We start from the raw sequence: 18,202 nt of genomic DNA on the forward strand, positions 1-18,202 counted from the left end.
CAAGCCTAGAGGCAGAGACCACTCGAAGGAATTCTAGTGTAGGGATCAATAGTTGTTTTCTAACTAGAAAGTGTGATTGGAAGTTCTGAACTCCCGGAATGTAGATTGCAGAAATGTTGAAAAGATTCTTTTCTGCCCAACTCTTGTGATAAAAGAGACAGAGTGGGCAAAAGTCTGTCCCAGGATGTTCACAACTACTCCCTGAGCAGGGAAGTTCCATTGGCATTGAGCCACTCCTGTTTGGCCATTGGCTCCTGCTGCTGTGAGGAGTGAAGGGAATGGCAGGGCTGAACCACGCGGTGTGTGTCAATAGATCCCTTTATTCTCGGTAATGAATGGAGGAATCTCCCCTGAAAGCTATTGTATCAGTCACTGTTTGGCTTCTCAATTTTCCACCTGGCTCCTTTTATTTTTTAATTTATGATGCTGAATCAGCCAAAATTCGAGTATGTGAGGCTTTAAGGTCCAGAAAACAGGGCCTTCAGTCAGGGAGAAACTTTAGTGCAGCAAGACAAGCGGAGCTGCTTCCACAGCACATCTTATTTGGTCCCATAGGGGGGGAATGCGCAGCTTAAAAAAGCTTAAAATGTATGAGCATACATTCTTATGAGGTAGGAGTAAGAGCATAGAAAAACCCAATCATAGGGTCCTTTCACACTGATGTTGCAAAAATGCATATTATGTTTTTAATGTGTTTTTGGTGCATTTTTTGGACCCCTGACCCTTGCATGCAGCTGTAAAATTTGAACATATGACTTAAAAAATACACCAAAAATGCACAGCAGGTGCATTTTTTTATGTGTTTCTGGTGGATGTCCTTAAAAATCAATAGGAAATGTGCTTTAGGTGCAGCATGCAAGACTTTTGTAAAATGCAGCGCAGCAGTGTGAATAGTTACATAGGATTTAAAGGGAATAATTTTTATGTGTTGTAAAGATGTGTTTTAGCTCAGCAAAGGCACACCTATGTGAAAGGGGCCTTAATTGTTGCCACTGAAATTGGAGGTGAGGAGAAATAGTTCAGTAAGTATTCCTGTTCTGGTGAAATTCCTCTCACTCTGGATGATTTCATTTAAATTTGTTTCTTCTATGAGTTGCTTTCAATTTTTTGTTGTCAGGGACAGTAAATGAAGGGAAATTTCACTAAAGGGACACAGACAGAAAACAATAAGCTGACCAGTATTTTAACTACAAAAACTAAAACGTTTGATACACTTTTAGGTGTATAAAAAGAAATACAGAAAATGTAGCAATATAATATTAATCAGCCTACAGTACATAGTTACATCGTTAGTAAGGTTGAATAAGGACACCAGTTAATCTAGTTCAACGTGTGTGTGTGTTCATGTTAAAAACATTGCCCATGTCCCTGTATATTGTGTTCATCAAGATACCTGTCCAAGAGTTTTTTTAAATTATAAATGCTTCCTGCTGACACCGCCAATTGTGGAAGTGAGTTCCACATCCTTACCGCCCTAACAGTGAAAAACCTCTTACGCAGTTTAAACTGCTTCTCTTCCAATCTCATTGAGTGGCCCTGTGTCTTATTACATTCCCAGAGACTGAATAGTTTATTCCCTATATTAAAATAACCATTAACCACTTCCAGTCCGGACACTTTTACCCCTTTCTGTCCAAGCCAATTTTTAGCTTTCAGTGCTATCGCACTTTGAATGACAATTGCGCAGTCATGCAACACTGTACCCATGTGAATTTTTTAGCATTTTTTGAGACAGATAAAGCTTTATTTTGGTGGTATTTATTCACCACTGGGATTTTTATTTTTTTTGCTATGTAAATAAAAAAGTCCAAAAATTTTGAAAAAAAGTGTTTTTCTTATAAAATTTTGCAAATAAATAGTATTTCATCATAAATCTTGGCCAAAATTTATTCTGTTATATTTTTAGTAACAACAAATAACCCAAATTAGTTTATAACAAAAAAGTATAATTTTTAAACATTTTTTTTTACATTTTTAATTTTTTTTATAATATTTTTTATTATTTTTTTTAAAATACTGTCACCCTAGCAGTACAGCGTCACCATGGTAACACTGTACTACTTGTGGGGGGCGATGAAGATTTTTTTTTTTACACTGATTGCTTTTACACCCACTTCTCTCTAGCTGCATTCTTGCAGCCATTGAGAACTACTGAGTGAGCTGTGATTGGTCACAGCTTGTCACATGGTACAAGGCTGTTGTGAATAGCCTTGTACCATGTGATCTCTGTGATCATTCACAGATTTCACACGTAGTAAGCAATGATGTCACAAGTGACATCTTGCTTACTACTTTGCATGTGATCACTGATTGGCCAATCAGTCATCACATGATCGGGACCTCGTATAGAGGTCCCGTCCGACAATTGGTGTTCCACTGTGTCCGGAGGACACAGCGGGCACCGGATAGCGGTGCTGCGCACTCCCAGGGAGCGCGCACAAGCAGGGTGCGGGGAGGCCGTTTATAAACGGCCACCCGACCCTGCACTGCCACTGTCCGGCCGTTTATATACAACGGCCGGATGGGAGGTGGTTAAGATACTTGTATATTGCTATCATATCCCCTCTCAAGTGTCTCTTCTCCAGGGAGAATAAGCTTAGTGTTTTATAACCATCTTGTTTTCATCCAACAGAATGTCGCAGACATTAAGAAGTTAAAATCTGTGGGGATATGCACTGTAAAAGGCATTCAGATGACCACCAAAAAGACCTTGTGTAATATAAAAGGTCTGTCGGAGGCTAAAGTGGACAAGATCAAAGAAGCTGCAAACAAGTTAATAGTAAGTTGAAAACTGATGGCAATTTTCTAAATTATTTGTTTTGATTAGTAATTTTGCAAAATTGCTATTGTTTTAATTCTACCTGTAAACTGTAAAAAAGGCCGCTATAGTTGTTTAACAGCTAAAGTAAGTTATGCGAGTGGTTGACAAGGCAAATATTGCACCACATCCCTATACACATACAGTTGCAAGAAAAAGTATATGAACCCTTTGGGATTACGTGGAGTTTTGCATGAATTGGGCATAAAATGTGCTCTGAACGTCATCTAAGTCACAACAATAGAAGAACACAGTCTTCTGAACATAATACTACACAAACATTAGATGTTGCCATGGTTTAATTGCACATAACATGTAAACATTCACAGTGCAGGGAGGAAAAAGTATGTGAACCTTTGGACTTAATAACTGGATGACCCTCCTTTGGCAGCAATAACCTCAACCAAATGTTTCCTGTAGTTGCAGATCAGACCTGCACAACGATCTGGAGTCATTTTGGACCACTCCTCTTCACAAAACTGTTTCAGTGTAGCAATATTCTTGGGATGCCTGGTGTGAATCGCTCTCTTAAGGTCATGCCACAGCATTTCAATCGGGTTGAGGTCAGGACTCTGACTGGGCCACTCCAGAAGACATATTCTGTGCTGTTGCAGCCATTGTTTTGTTGAATTACTTGTATGCTTTGGGTCATTGTCCTGTTGCATCACCCATCCTCTGCGGAGCTTCAGTTGGCGGACAGATGGTCGTACGTTGTCCTGCAAAATGTCTTGATAAACTCTGGAATTCATTTTCCCATCAATGACAACAATCCGTCCAGGCCCTGAGGCAGCAAAGCAGCCCCAAACCATGATGCTCCCTCCGCCATGTTTTACAGTGGGGATGAGGTTTTGATGTTGGTGTGCTGTGCCTTTATTTCTCCACACATAGTGTTATGTGTTCTTCCCAAACAACTCAATCTTGGTTTCATCTGTCCACAGTATATTTTGCCAGTAGTGCTGTGGAACATCCAGGTGCTCTTTTGCAAACTTCAAACGTGCTGCAATATTCTTTTTGGACAGCAATGGCTTCCTCCGTGGTGTCCTCCCATGTACTCCATTTTTGTTTAATGTTTTCCTTATTGTAGATGTGTCAACAAAAATGTTAGCATGTGCCAGAGATTTCTGTAGGTCTTTAGCTGACACTCTGGGATTCTTCTTTACCTCAAGCAGCATTCTGCGCTGTGCTCTTGCAGTCATTTTTACAGGACGACCACGCCTAGGGAGAGTAGCAACAGTGCTAAACTTTCTCCATTTGTAGACAGTCTGTCTTACCGTGGACACATGAACATCAAGGCTTTTGGAGATACTTTTGTAACCCTTTCCAGCTTCATGCAAGTCAACAATTCTTGATCGTAGGTCTTCTGAGAGCTCTTTTCTGTGAGGCATGGTTCACATCAGACAGTGCTTCTTGAAACCAGTAAAACCAAAACAGGTGTGTGTTTTTTAAGGGCAGGACAGCTGTCAGCAACACATCCAATATCATCACACTGATTGGAGTCAAGGTTGGCTCACTCCTGGCTCCAATCAGCTCTGGGAGAAGTCATTAAGCTAGGGCCTCACATACTTTTTCCTCCCTGCACTGTGAATGTTTACATGTTATGTGCAAGTAAACCATGGCAACATCTAATGTCTGTGTAGTATTATGTTCAGCAGACTGTGTTCTTCTATTGTTGTGACTTAGATGACGTTCAGAGCACATTTTATGCCAAATTCATGCAAAACTCCACGTAATCCCAACGAGTTCACATACTTTTTCTTGCAACTGTACAATTTCCAGAAAGGTAAGGTGCAAAACAAAACTAAGTCATTAAAAATTAACAGTTTATTGGTATCATTAAAAATCCATTACATTTAAAAGCAATTACAAACACTTCGCAATCATATGCAGCTTGACTGTTTTTGCGGTATGCAGATGTCAAATCCCAACATGTTTCACCCCCCCCGGGCTTCTTCAGCAGTGATTAAAATATCCGCAAACAGTCCTTTTGTAGTCAGCTACCAATACTGATGAAGAGATATATGTTGTAATGAAGACTCAGACATCCATGTGATTGCAGAAGGCACACAAGGCATGTAGGTGATCTCTCAGCGTTTATGCATAACCAACGGTGACAACTATAATATTATCTAGTTTTCGTTCTTACGCAAGGACATAATGTTTGAATCTGGCATTTTTGTATACCTTCTGCATTCACATGGATGTTTGGGTACTCATTCCAACATATATCTCATCATCTACTAAATATAAAAGCTTAACCTGTATTGAGTTATTAAATAACAAATATCTGTAAATGTTAAATAGAGCCTTTTTGCGAAATGTTGACAATCAAACACCTGCAAAACTGTAAATAACCAAATTTCTTAAAATCTGGAGGTTTTCATTTTTCTCTTACAGCTTTCAGAGTTTGTAAAAGACCACCCAAACCATATATTTTCTGAAAGCACATGACCAGTAGAATAAAAAGAAGCTGCTACTGATTTTTTTAGGCCTCGCAATAGTTGTTCAAATGTTTATCAAATCTCTATTTTCACTAAATGCCAAGATCCTTATTTATACACATAAACACAACATAACCTGCTAAATTTCTACTTAGGCATGGCACATCCTCACATGGAGTGTACTAAAGCTTATGCCCATGGAGGGCTGTATTTACCTGCATGTAGTCAGTCCGCATGTAGTCAGTCCCATTCATGTAAATTGGGACGCAGTGGCTGCAGCGACAGAGCAACTGCTCCTCTTCTTACATCTGCATGGGTGTAGGTCATAGGTGCTCAACCTGTGGCCTTCCAGGTGTTGTGGAACTAAAGTTGCAGCGTGCCTCTGCCTTTGGGAGTCAAGTTTGTAAATGTCAGCCTTGCAATGCCTCATGGGACTTGTATTTCTGAAACACCTGGAGGGCAACAGGTTGAGCACCCATGGTGTAGGTGCATGCCCCCAAATACAGACAGTGTGAGTTCAGGGACTTCACTCACAAGGATGTGAAGTTAGGACCAGTGGCCGTGTCCATGCAACCACTGAGACTGCCTGCACAGAAATGCATGAAATACTTGTGCATTACCATGCAGCCGCTGTGTCCCAATTAACATCAATGGGACTACCTGCATAAAGATTCACCGAACACCTGTGCAGTTAAACATGGCCTCGCTGTAGTATGCCCCGCGTGAATGAGGCCTTAGGCCTTGTTTAGACTTGTAGTCGGGGGGATGGGGGGGAATGTGCAGTTGAGCTGTGTTTTTGCTGCCTAAAAACTGCTCCTCTTTAAGCTGTAATAGACACTAATAATAGTACTGCGTCTACGATGCTTAGCTTTGTGACCCAACTTGTAGCGATTAGCGGGCGGCAAGTCTGCCAAATGCTACACATTCAAGTCAGTCGAGAAGCACCAAAATCACCCCAATGCCTTGTGTAATGCATGTGGTTGCTGGGCATTTGTTGCCATAAATGGGAAAACAAGTGCCTGTCCGTAGCCTCTGGAGCATGATCCGAACCTGGGCTTCAGAAACCAGGGAGATTTAGAAGCATGTCTAAAGCTACCCTTATTATGTTTATTTATTTTTTTATAATTTTATTTATTTTTTAACCGGTACAATTTTTTAATTTTAATATTTTTTACATTTTAATTTACGGGGAGGGGGTTTGAAGAGATATCAGGGGTCTAAACCAGACTTTTTCAACCAGGGTGCCTTCAGGTGTCTTAAGGGGTGCCTTGACAAAATGCCTAAAAATTGCCCAAAAATTGTATACAAGCCAGCGGGTGGATCATGCTTGCCTTTTAGTTACACAAATCCACAGGTTTTCATTGTGCACCCTGGCAATATTCCAGCCACCAGCATCCTAACAACAAGTGATGTCATCAGTTGATAAGGAGAATGTTTGGTGCCTGCACAGCATCCTTTTTTGCCTCTCCTCTGCCCCTCTCCATCAGCACTAGGGTCACATTAACTGAGTGAGGGAGAGAAATTGAGGGAGAAGATAAACGCTGAAATACTGGTCAATAACAGTGTGCAAAAGTATTTTTGCTTTTGAAGAATAAATATTCTCTATTGTCGGGTGTCCTACATGTGTGGATAACACTCCCTGGCCACATTATTAGGTATACCTTGCTAGTACTAGGTTGGACCTCCTTTTGCCTTCAGAACTGCCTTAATTCATCATGGCATAGATTCAATAAGTTGTTGAAAACATTCCTCAGAGATTTTGGTCCATAATGACATGATAGCATCATGCAGTTGCTGCAGATTTGTCGGCTGCCCACCCGTGATGTTGTTCTGCCGTTCCTCCACATCCCAAAGGTGCTCTTTTGGATTGAGATTTGGTGACTGTGGAGGCCATTGAAGTACAGTCAACTCATTGTCATGTTCAAGAAACCAGTTTGAGATGATTTGAGCTTTTTGACATAGTGCATTATTTTGCTGGAAGTAGCTATCAGGAGATGGGTACACTGTAGTCATAAAGGCATGGACATGGTCAGCAACAATACTAGGTAGGCTGTGGCATTTAAACGATGCTCAATTTGTACTAATGGACCCAAAGTGTGCCAAGAAAATATCCCCCACACCATTACACGACCACCACCAGTCTGAATTGTTGATACAAGGCAACATGGACCTTGTTTATACCATGTTGTTTATGCCAGATTCTGACCCTACCATCTGAATGTCGCATCTGAAATCGAGTCTCATCAGACCAGGCAACTTTTTCCAATCTTCTGTTGTTCAATTTTGTTGAGCCTGTGGGAATTGTAGCCTCCGTTTCCTATTCTTAGCTGACAGGAGTGGCACCTGGTGTGGTCTGCTGCTGTAGCCCATATGCTTCAAGATTCGACGGGTTGTGCGCTCAGAGATGGTATTCTGCTTACCTTGGTTGTAAGGAGTGGTTACTTGAGTTACTATTGCCTTGCTATCATTTTGAACCAGTCTGCTCATTCTCCTCTGACATCAACAATGCATTTTTGTCCACACAACTACTGCTCACTGGATATTTTCTCTTTTTCGGACCATTCTCTTTAAAGCCTAGAGATGGTTGTGCATGAAAATACCAGTAGATCAGCAGTTTTTGAAATACTCAGACCAGCCCTTCTGGCACCAACAACTATGCCACGTTCAAAGTCACTTAAATCCCCTTTCTTCCCCATTCTGATGTTTGGTTTGAACTTCAGTAAATTGTCTTCACCACGTCTAGTTGCCTAAATGCAATGAGTTGCTGCCATGTGATTGGCTGATTAGCAATTTGTGTTGATAAGCAATTGAACAGATGTACCTAATAAAGTGGCTGGTGAGTGCATAGGTATAGGAACCCTTTGATAAAGTCAGGTGATGAAACACGTGTCAGGGTCGGGCCACACGACGCATTCTGTAATGAGGCATCCACCTTACATCCCCTGTCGGAAGTGACGTATTGCTTGCGTGCAGCGAGGTGGATCGGGTGAGACGCCTGCTTCATGTGATATACAGATACCCTTAACGGATGTGGATATTTTGGCACGCTTTCATTTATTTCATGTGAGTGCAATACTTTCTACCCAATAATTGGTTTTTAATGGATTCACGCTATGAGTTTCCTTTTACATCTTTCCTTGATTACGGAGTGTAAAAGTTTGGAGGATGTCCCGCCATCATATCAGTCTCTGATTGATGAAGGGCTTGTTGATTGATCTGTACTATGCTGACACTCACCACAAGCTCTATTGCCAGGTTTGGATGGACCACGATATCTGGTGAATGCTACTGAATTGGGGGAGGTTTTCCTCTGGAGCATGTGGTGATATCTGAGTGCACTTTGCTCAATCAATTATCGACTCACTCACCCAGTCCCAGTGGTCAGAAAGGAGGAGGAGTTAATTTGCTGCTATCCCCACTGAGCACCTTTCAAGTCCTTCCTAACCCTCCCTCTCTATCCTTCTCTTCTTTTGAGACTCACTGCATTCGGCTGTTTACTCCCATTTCTCTGAGGATTGCAGTGATCTACCAGCCTCCTGGACCAGTGTCTCGCTTTCTTGATGATTTCTCCGCCTGGCTACCCTACTTTCTCTCCTCTGAATTACCCAGGATCATTCTTGGAGATTTTAATATCCCCATTAATGTCAACAACGTGGCTACATCCCAACTCTTCAACCTAACCTCATCATTTGCATTAGCACAATGTATACACTTCTCCACTCGCTCTGATGGGAATACATTAGACGTTGTTTTCTCCCGTCTTTGCAATCCCTACACCCTCACAAACGCCCCCTTTCCTCTCTCTGATCACAATTTCATCACCTTCACAGTCTCCTCATCTTCAAACACCTATCCCTCCAAACAGCAAACATTTACCCGCAGAAACCTTCACAACTTGAACCCTGCTCCTTTCCACTCTGCAACTGACCAACTCTATGACAGAATCTCTCCCCTGTCCTGCCTTGACCTGGACACTGCTGTCTACAACAGTTTGCTTTCATCCACATTAGACTCACTTGCTCTCCTAACTGCACGAAGCATCAGGCCCTGACCATTACAACCTTGGCAGACTGACGTCACCAGAAATCTTAAAAGACATAGTCGTGTGCTGGAGCGATTGTGGCGTAAAACCAAATCTCAACAAGCATTCACCTTGTATAAATCTGCTTTCTTCACATTCAATTCCTCCCTCCATGCTGCCAAACAAGCCTACTTTGTCACTCTTATTAATACCTTGTCATCCAGTCCTCGTCATCTCTTCTCTACTTTTAACTCTCTACTTTCTCCACCTCCACCCAATAGCTCACTCACTGCTCACGAGATTGCAAATAATTTAAAAAACAAGATTGACGCAATTCGTAGGGGCATCGCCACTGCACAGACATACATCCCACTTAGCATACCTTATACTAAACCTCCCTCAACGCTTTCCTCTTTTGACCTTGCTACTACTGAAGAGGTCACTAAGGTTTTCTCAGAAGCCCATCTCACTACCTCACTACTCCCTGGATCTTGCCCCCTCACAACTACTACGGTCACCCTCTTCTTCCATTCTATGCTCCCTCACTCACATCTTCAATCTCTCCCTCTCTAACGGTGCCTTCCCCTCCCCTCTAAAGCATGCACACATCACTCCCATACCTAAAAAGCCCTCCCTGGACCCCACCAAACTGAACAACTTAAGACCCATCTCCCTGCTGCCATTTACTTCTAAACTCCTAGAACGCTTAGTCTACAATCGCCTGAGCTCCCACCTCACCGACAACAACCTTCTTGACCCTTTACAGTCTGGCTTTCACTCATTCCACTACACTGAAACTGCCCTACTAAAACTCACTAATGATCTACTAACTGCTAAAACCAATGGCCACTACTCCATACTCTTACTACTTGACCATCTTCTCTTCTCCATCTACACCTCCCTTGGTCACTTGATAAACTCCCACGGCTTTAAGTACCATCTCTATGCTGATGACACACAAATCTATCTTTCTACCCCTCACCTCACCCCTTCAGTCTCCTCTCGCATTACTAACCTACTAAGTGACATATCGGCATGGAAGTCACTCCACTTCCTCAAACTCAATCTTTCCAAAACTGAGCTCTTAGTATTCCCCCCAGTCTGTGCCCCCTCCTCTGACTTCTCCATCAAGATCAATAACACAATCATCAGTCCCTCCCCTCATGCCAGGGTACTAGGTGTAATTCCAGACTCCCATCTGTCCTTTCATCCCCAAATCCAAATCTTGTAGACTTCTCCTCTGCAACATCTCCAAGATACGCCCGTTCTTAACCTCGGAAACCACTAAGCAACTTATTCACTCCCTTGTTATATCTCGCCTTCACTATTGTAACTCCCTCCTGTTTGGCCTACCTCATCGCAGGCTATTCCCTCTTCAGTCTATCATGAATGCTGCTACCAGACTCATCCACCTTACTAACCGTTCTGTATCAGCCACCCCTCTCTGCCAGTCACTCCACTGGCTTCCTGTTGCCCAACGGATAAAATTCAAAACATTAACACTAACATATAAAGCCATTTATAACTCTGCCCCAAATTACATCACCAATCTTGTCTCTAAATATCACCCAAACCATACTCTTCACTCCTCACAAGACCTCCTACTCTCTAGCTCCCTTGTCTCCTCTTCCCATGTTCGTCTCCAGGATATCTCCAGAGCTTCCCCCATCCTCTGGAACTCTCTACCCCAGTTTATCAGACTATCGCCTACTCTGCTCATTTTTAGGCGATCTCTGAAAGCCTATCTCTTCAGGGAAGCCTATCCTACCCTCAGCTAATAATGGAATCTTCTACTCTTCCAACCAGTCCATCCCCCACAGTTACTACCTTTTGTACCACTAGCCCCTCCCTCCTAGATTGTAAGCTCCAAGGAGCAGGGCCCTCCTATCCCTCTTGTATTGAACTGTATTGTTGCTGTATTGTCTCCCGTTATATTGTAAAGCGCTGAGCAAACTGTTGGCGCTATATACATCCTGTATAATAATAATAATTATGTTTTTCAGATGGTGATTTCAGTGGCTCAATAAGGACTTTGCACTTCATCACAATTTTCATTTTTCAGTTGATGGATTTATGTCAAATGATTTAAATATTTTTGTATATTTACAGTGTTATATTTTGTGTTATATTTTCACTCTGCTAGTGTGTGTGTGTGTGTGTGTGTGTGTATATATATATATATATATATATATATATATATATATATATATATATATATATATATTTAAAAAAATTTCTGCTGCCTCTATTCATTATTGTTTCATGAGGTGATTATTGCATTCGTCACTATTAAGGCAGCTGCATGCTTACATGTTCTATGCACTCATTTATTGACTTAGGTGAGTGATTTATTATGCATTTTTTCAGGTGTTAGATGTTTGGTTTTTTATATATATATATATATATATATATATATATATATATATATTTTCACATCTCATTTGCGTGGTGAATATATGGTTTATATATTTATTTTGAAAGTGTATAGGTATACTTTTTAAAATTTTAGAATCAGGTGCCTCAAGATTGTGCATAGTTTGAAAGGGTGCCTTGAGTGTAAAAAAGGTTGAGAAACTTTGGTCTAAACAGTCCCCTATTGTCTCTTTGTTGAGACAGAGAAAAGGAGTGGATGGATAGGAGTTTCTGTATAGAGACTCAGATTCATTCACAAACTGAAGCATAGTAAACACAGTTAACTTTGCTTGAGTGATGAATTAATACTGTGGATGCACCGATGTATCGACACCTGAAACATATCAGCTGAAAATAGTGTTATCGGCAAAATGCCAATAGGAAAAAAAGGTGCCGATAATACCAAGTTGCGTTTCATAGACTTTCATGCAAAAACGCCCCCTAGTGACTTCAATGCAAAATCACGTTTCATAAGCTTTCATGCAAAGTCGCATCTTTATTGACTTTAATGCAGAAACGCCCCCTAGTGACTTCAATGCAAAATTGCGTCTCATAGACTTGCATGCAAGGTCGCGTCCTCATTGACTTCAATGCAAAAACGCCCCCTAGTAACTTCAATGCAAAATCACGTCCATAATCTTTCATGCAAAGTCGCATCTCTATTGCCTTTAATGCAAAATGCCCCCTAGTGACTTAAATGCAAAATCGCCTCTCATAGACTTACATGCAAAGTTGCGTCCTGTAATGAATACTGGAAAGATCAGTGCTGATCGCTGACTGTATTGATTCAGGAAAGAAAGGGGGCTGCTAAACATGTTTACCTGCCCACCTGCTCTCCATCCAGACAGAGCTATCATGCCCCAGAAGCAGCTGCAGCTGGTGGGAGGGTGAGGAGGGAGAGCCAGTCAGCAGCTGCAAGGTGCGGGCCCCAGATATCAGTAGGAGGAATGGCAGAGCAGGAGGGTGGTTTGAAGCAGCCTGGGGGGGGGGGGCATCTATTTAGATAGTAAATCCCCTCATCCCCCCATGGCTGCCCTGCTGCACCCATAGCTGGCGGGAGGATAGACGAGGGAAGCTGGCAGCTGCAGGGTAGCCACAGGAGATCAGGGTTGAAAGTGTGGGAAAAGAGGGGGAATTTGTGCTGCAGGGTTGAAGCTGCAGGTAAAGGGGGAATGACAGTGGTTGGAGGGGGGGAATTTTCACATGTCAAGAGAGGCGGGAGAAACGGCATAGAAGTGGTGGCAGCAGCAGGGAATAGTGGCTGGTTTTTCAGCATGATCATTCGACAGAAGCCAGCTTCCTGCTGAACTGCCCGAATTTCGGTACATGTATACCCAGCTTTAAACTATTTGAAGGGATCTTGTCACTAAGACAGTTTATCTTTTGGTCATAGCATGTTTGGAACTCGTGCCTGCAGCCTTGATCTACAACATAGACAAGTTGCTGGAGGTCTACCGCCTCATCTCCCGTATGAATTTCCTGTCAGTCGAAATGAGGCAGGCTTTTTGACTAAAGTGTTGGGCTGTGGAGCATTGATACAAAATGCACTTGTTCCACATGTAAATAAAAACAAAATAATAATTTGCTGCCAAGTGTGTACTAAGTAAAAAAGGATGAATGCAAATATTCCAGCTGTTGCAATCACTCTTATTGTGTGTTCATCACAATTGTGTATAGCTAAAATCAAAATTATTGTGTGCTGCGCTGCTGCCTCAAATCAGTAAAATTAAAATTTAACTAAACACCAGATGTGAAAGTATACAACATCAAACAAAAGTCCTCCTTTGCAATGTATCCATCACATATGTAAATAAATATATACAGTGCATCCAGAAAGTACTCACGGCGCTTTTGCCACATTTTGTTATGTTACAGCCTTATTCCAAAATGGATTAAATACATTTTTTTCCTCAACATTCTGCAAACAATACACCGTAATGACAACGTGAAAGAAGTTTGTTTTGAAATCTTGGTAATTTATTAAAAATAAAAAACAAAAAAACCCATATTTACATAAGTATTCACTTATGACGAAAAAGAAAAAAGACTGAAAATTTAGAGAAAAATAACCCCAATATTTTCTAATTTCTGTCATAAAAAATACCCAAAAATGTATTTTGCTACATGTCTTTGGTAAAATAAAATCCCAATACATGTATAATAATTGGTTTGTGTGAAAGTTACAGTGTCTACAAACTATGGTATATATATTGAAATTTACGCAGCTTTTACTTTCTGACTGCCTCTAACATTTCTTGAAATGCTAAAATGTCAGGGCAGTACAAAAACACCCAAATTACCCCTTTTTAGAATGTAGACACCCCAAGGAATTTGCTGAGAGGCATGTTGAGTACGATTTTATTTTTTGCCACAAATTTTTGGAAAATTACAAAAACATTTTTTTTACACAAAGTTGTCACTTAAATTATATATTGCTCCCACTCGCCATGGGTATATGTGGAATAACAATCCAAATCACATTCTGCTACTTCTCCTGAGTATGGGGATACCACATGTGAGAGACTTTTTGGCAGCCTAGCCACATACAGGCCCCCCAGAATCCAATGACCACTTTCAGTCTTTCAAAGGGCATATTTCCTCATGTCACTTCCTCACTACCTATCACAGTTTTGGAGGCTCTAAAATGCCAGGATAGTACAAACACCCCCCCCAAATGACCCCTTTATGGAAAGTAGACACCCCGAGGAATTTAATAAGAGGCATGATGAGTATTTTTCAGATATTATTTTTTGTCACAGGGTTTTGAAAAAAAAAAATACATTTTCATTTTCTTTCTTCAAGCGATTCTAAAGATTAATTTTATTGGGGGGGATAACAAACATGCTATACTTACCTACTGTGTGCAGTGGATTTGCACAGAGCAGTCTGATCCTCCTCTTCTCAAGTCCCCCGCAGGCTGTCCTGGCCCCTCTCTCCTGTCGGGTGCACTCACCACAAGCAGCTTGCTATGGGGGCACCCGCTGCTCCATGTGTCCATTCCCCTGTTCTCATTGGCTGACTGGATCGCGATGAGGCTCAAGTAAGTATTGAGGGGGCTGGGGGCACTGCTGCACACAGAAGGTTTTTTACCTTCCTGCATAGAATTTACAACCACTTTCATTTTCCAAAAATGAGACCTGAAAAATACTCACTATGCCCCATAGCAAATACCTTAGATTGTCTACATTCCTAAAAGGGGTCATTTGGGGGGTTGCTTCTACTATCTTGGCATTTCACAGCCTACTTTAGAAGCTTCTGCCACACATTACCCACTCTTCTAACCACTTGAAGACCAAGCCTTTTCTGACACTTTTATTTTACATGAAAAAAACTTTGCTAAAAAAATTACCCAAACCCGCAAACATTATGTATATTTTATAAAGCAGATGCCCTATTATTATTATTATTATTATTATTATTATTATTATACAGTATTTATAAAGCGCCAACAGTTCGCTCAGCGCTGTACACTACAAAGGGGGCAGAACATGTGACAGAACAATACCAATACAATGCAAAACATGAGGGGATTGAGGGCCCTGCTCTTTCGAGCTTACAATCTACCCTAGAGAATAAAACAGTGGGTATTGTAATTCTAAACAGCGACAAACAATGTGAAGTTTTATTATCCATAGGTGATGCTTTAAAAGCCTTTACAGGTTACCACTTTGGATGTACACACATGGTCTAGAGCAGGGGTGTCAAACTGGCGACCCTTTTATAAAGCAGATGCTCTAGAGAATAAAACAGTGGGTATTGTAATGTTTTATGTCACACAGTATTTGAGCAGCGATTTTTCAAACAAAATTTGTTTTGAATTTTTTATGCACAGAAACACAATATATTGCCCAATTGTTTGATAAAGTATAAAATGATGTTATGCTAAGTAAATAGATACCAAACATGACATGCTTTAAAAAATGCACTTCCATGCAACAGCGACAAACATTGTGAATTTTTATTATCCATAGGTGATGCTTTAAAAGCCTTTACAGGTTACCACTTTAGATGTACACACATGGTCTAGAGCAGGGGTGTCAAACTGGCGGCCCGCCACCTGTTGCGAAACTACAAGTCCCATCATGCCTCTACCTTTGGGAGTGATGCTTGTAACTGTCAATCTTGCAATGCCTCATGGGACTTGTAGCTTGGCAACAGCTGGAGGGCCGCCAGTTTGACACCTGTGGTCTAGAGCATGGGGTCTTGAATTAAAATTTACGGAGGTCCAGTCAGCAAAATTTCCTTTCAGAAGTCAGAATCTCATTAACGATATAACACATCACAGTCCCCCAGTACATTATGATCTTTAGCGTACCTTTCACACTGTAGTCTCCTCTACATCACAGTCCCCTCTTTAAAAAAGTCCCACAGTGTCCTGTTTTCCATTCACAAAACACAGCGTCTCTTAACACAACACAGCACCCCCTTAACACAATACAGTACCCGTAACACGACACGGCACCCCTTAACATAACATAGCACGCCTAACACAACACAGAGCCCCTAACAACACAGCAAATATATAGCAAAGACGGGGTGTTTCTTTGCTGGACAGTGAAGTCTCTTTTCTGGATGGGGATGTTCCGTCTTGGACTGGGCTGTCTCTTTGCTGGATTGGGATGTCTCTTTGCTGGACCCAACTGAGCAAAGAGACAACTCAGTCCAGCAAAGAGACAGCCCCATCCAGCAAAGAGACAACCGTCCAGTAAAGAGACAGCTCGCCCAGCAAAGAGACCGCCCCTTCCAGCAAAGAGGCCGCCCCGTCCAGCAAAGAGACCGCCCCATCCAGCAAAGAGACCAGCCCATCTAGCAAAGAGACAGCCCCATCCACCGCCGCTACAGAGCTGTCACAGTGTGCTGGCGGGTGAAGAAGAGAGGCCGCCGTTGTCCCTTCCGTGCAGCGGCTGACGGAGGAGGTGACCCTCTGTCAGCGGCGCTTCCTGCTTGTCATCTAGAGCAGTCACTTACGCTCCTCCTGTCGGCCCTGCTTTAGGCATAGCCGCACAGCGGGAGGTGAGCGGCGGCCACGGTCTGTTTCAGTCACATCCAGACTGCGGTCGCCACTTACCTCCTGCAGTGCAGCCTGGCCATCTTAAGCCCGGCGTTCCCAGCCCACTGGTCATATACCCGGTGTGCCCTATGACTAGTCCGGGCTTGGGCCTGAGGGAGGGCACCCGGCAGTGGCTTGGCTGCGGTCCGGACTGGACTGTTCCTTGGTCCGGTTCCAGACCGCGGCCCGCCATTTAGTGACCACTGGTCTAGAGCTAGAATTACAGCCCTTAATCTGAAGTTCGCAGTGATACCTCACATGTATGGTGCAATTTCTGTTTACATACCAACACGGGACTAATGCTTGCGTTCACCTTTGCGTGCGAGCACGGCAGGGGGTTCATTTTATTAAATTTATTTTGCTTTTTTTATTTTTACACTGACCCTTTCATTTTATTTTATTTTTATCACTTTTATTGTTATCACAGGGAATGTAAATATTCCCTTTAATAGCAATAGGCAGTGACAGGTACTCTTTTCTGAGACATCTGGGGGCCTGTAAACAGCATTGCCCCAGCGATCAGTAGATCGCTGTTGCCATGCAGGTCTCCTGAGGACTTGTCAGAATATCTGCTACCCGTATGGGATGTACAGTCAAGCAGATATTCTAACAGGAAGCTTGAATGAACTACCACGGCGCTCCACAGTGCCATGGTAGTTCATTGAAAACTACAAGTCGACAGCTGCTAAGGCTGCTGGGACTTGTAGGCACTCATTCACAGGACTTCATGAATGAGTGACCCAGCCATGTGGGCGGAGCCCCTCATGGCCATGCTGTTTTCAAATCTGACAGATAGTATGGGGAAACTTCTCCCCGTATTATCTGTCAGAGGGAGGGGTGGCGGCAGGCGCTGCTACGGCTATGGGAACCTGTTACATGTTCCACCCTAAAATGGGTGGAACGTATAACATGTTCCAAAGGTGAACTTATCCGTTAACCGCTCTAGCCCTGCCCCATAGTAGAAATACTGCTACAGGGCGGCAGCGGTGCACAAAATCATGTATATATACGTGATTTTGCGTTTACGGGTAGGGGGCACGCGCATCTTGCCGCTGCGGCTGTCAATTGCCAGGTCCTGGCTGTCCAGGCTATCAGTCGCCAGGGTTACTTTCCAGTGCCCGGTTAATGCCGAGGATCTCCGACGGGGGGGAACTGTTAGTAAACAAAACAGTTCTCCTCCCTGTCAGCTCCTGCACACTGCTTTGCATGTGCAAAGCAGTGTGCTTACAGTGAAGCACACACACAGAAGATATAAAATCTCACACAGTTAACCCTTTGATCGCCCTAGATGTTAACCCCTTCCTGCCAAGTGCCAGTAGTAGCTTTTTATTAGCTCTGATCATTGTATTGGTGTCACTGGGGATGTCAGTGACACCTAGTCAATTCCCCCAGTGTCAGAATGCCTGCTGCAGTCCCGCTATAAGTCGCTGATCGCCGCCATTGCTAGTAAAAAGTAAAGAAAA

The 18,202-nt window shown here is 42.5% G+C and overlaps 1 protein-coding gene across 1 annotated transcript in view; it reads left to right on the forward strand.

Moving 5' to 3' along the window:
- The window catches only part of DMC1 (DNA meiotic recombinase 1), a 205,709-nt gene that overhangs the window by 5,698 nt on the left and 181,809 nt on the right, over positions 1-18,202 (forward strand). The window contains exon 2 of the mRNA XM_089681997.1: positions 2,633-2,779. Within this exon, the coding sequence (XP_089538123.1) occupies positions 2,633-2,779 (147 nt within the window). The remainder of the gene's footprint in view (positions 1-2,632; positions 2,780-18,202) is intronic.

Source organism: Staurois parvus, unplaced genomic scaffold (genome assembly GCF_062004578.1).
Source record: "Staurois parvus isolate SC_StPar_1 unplaced genomic scaffold, SC_StPar_1.0 ptg000282l, whole genome shotgun sequence".
Classification (NCBI taxonomy): Eukaryota; Metazoa; Chordata; class Amphibia; order Anura; family Ranidae; genus Staurois; species Staurois parvus.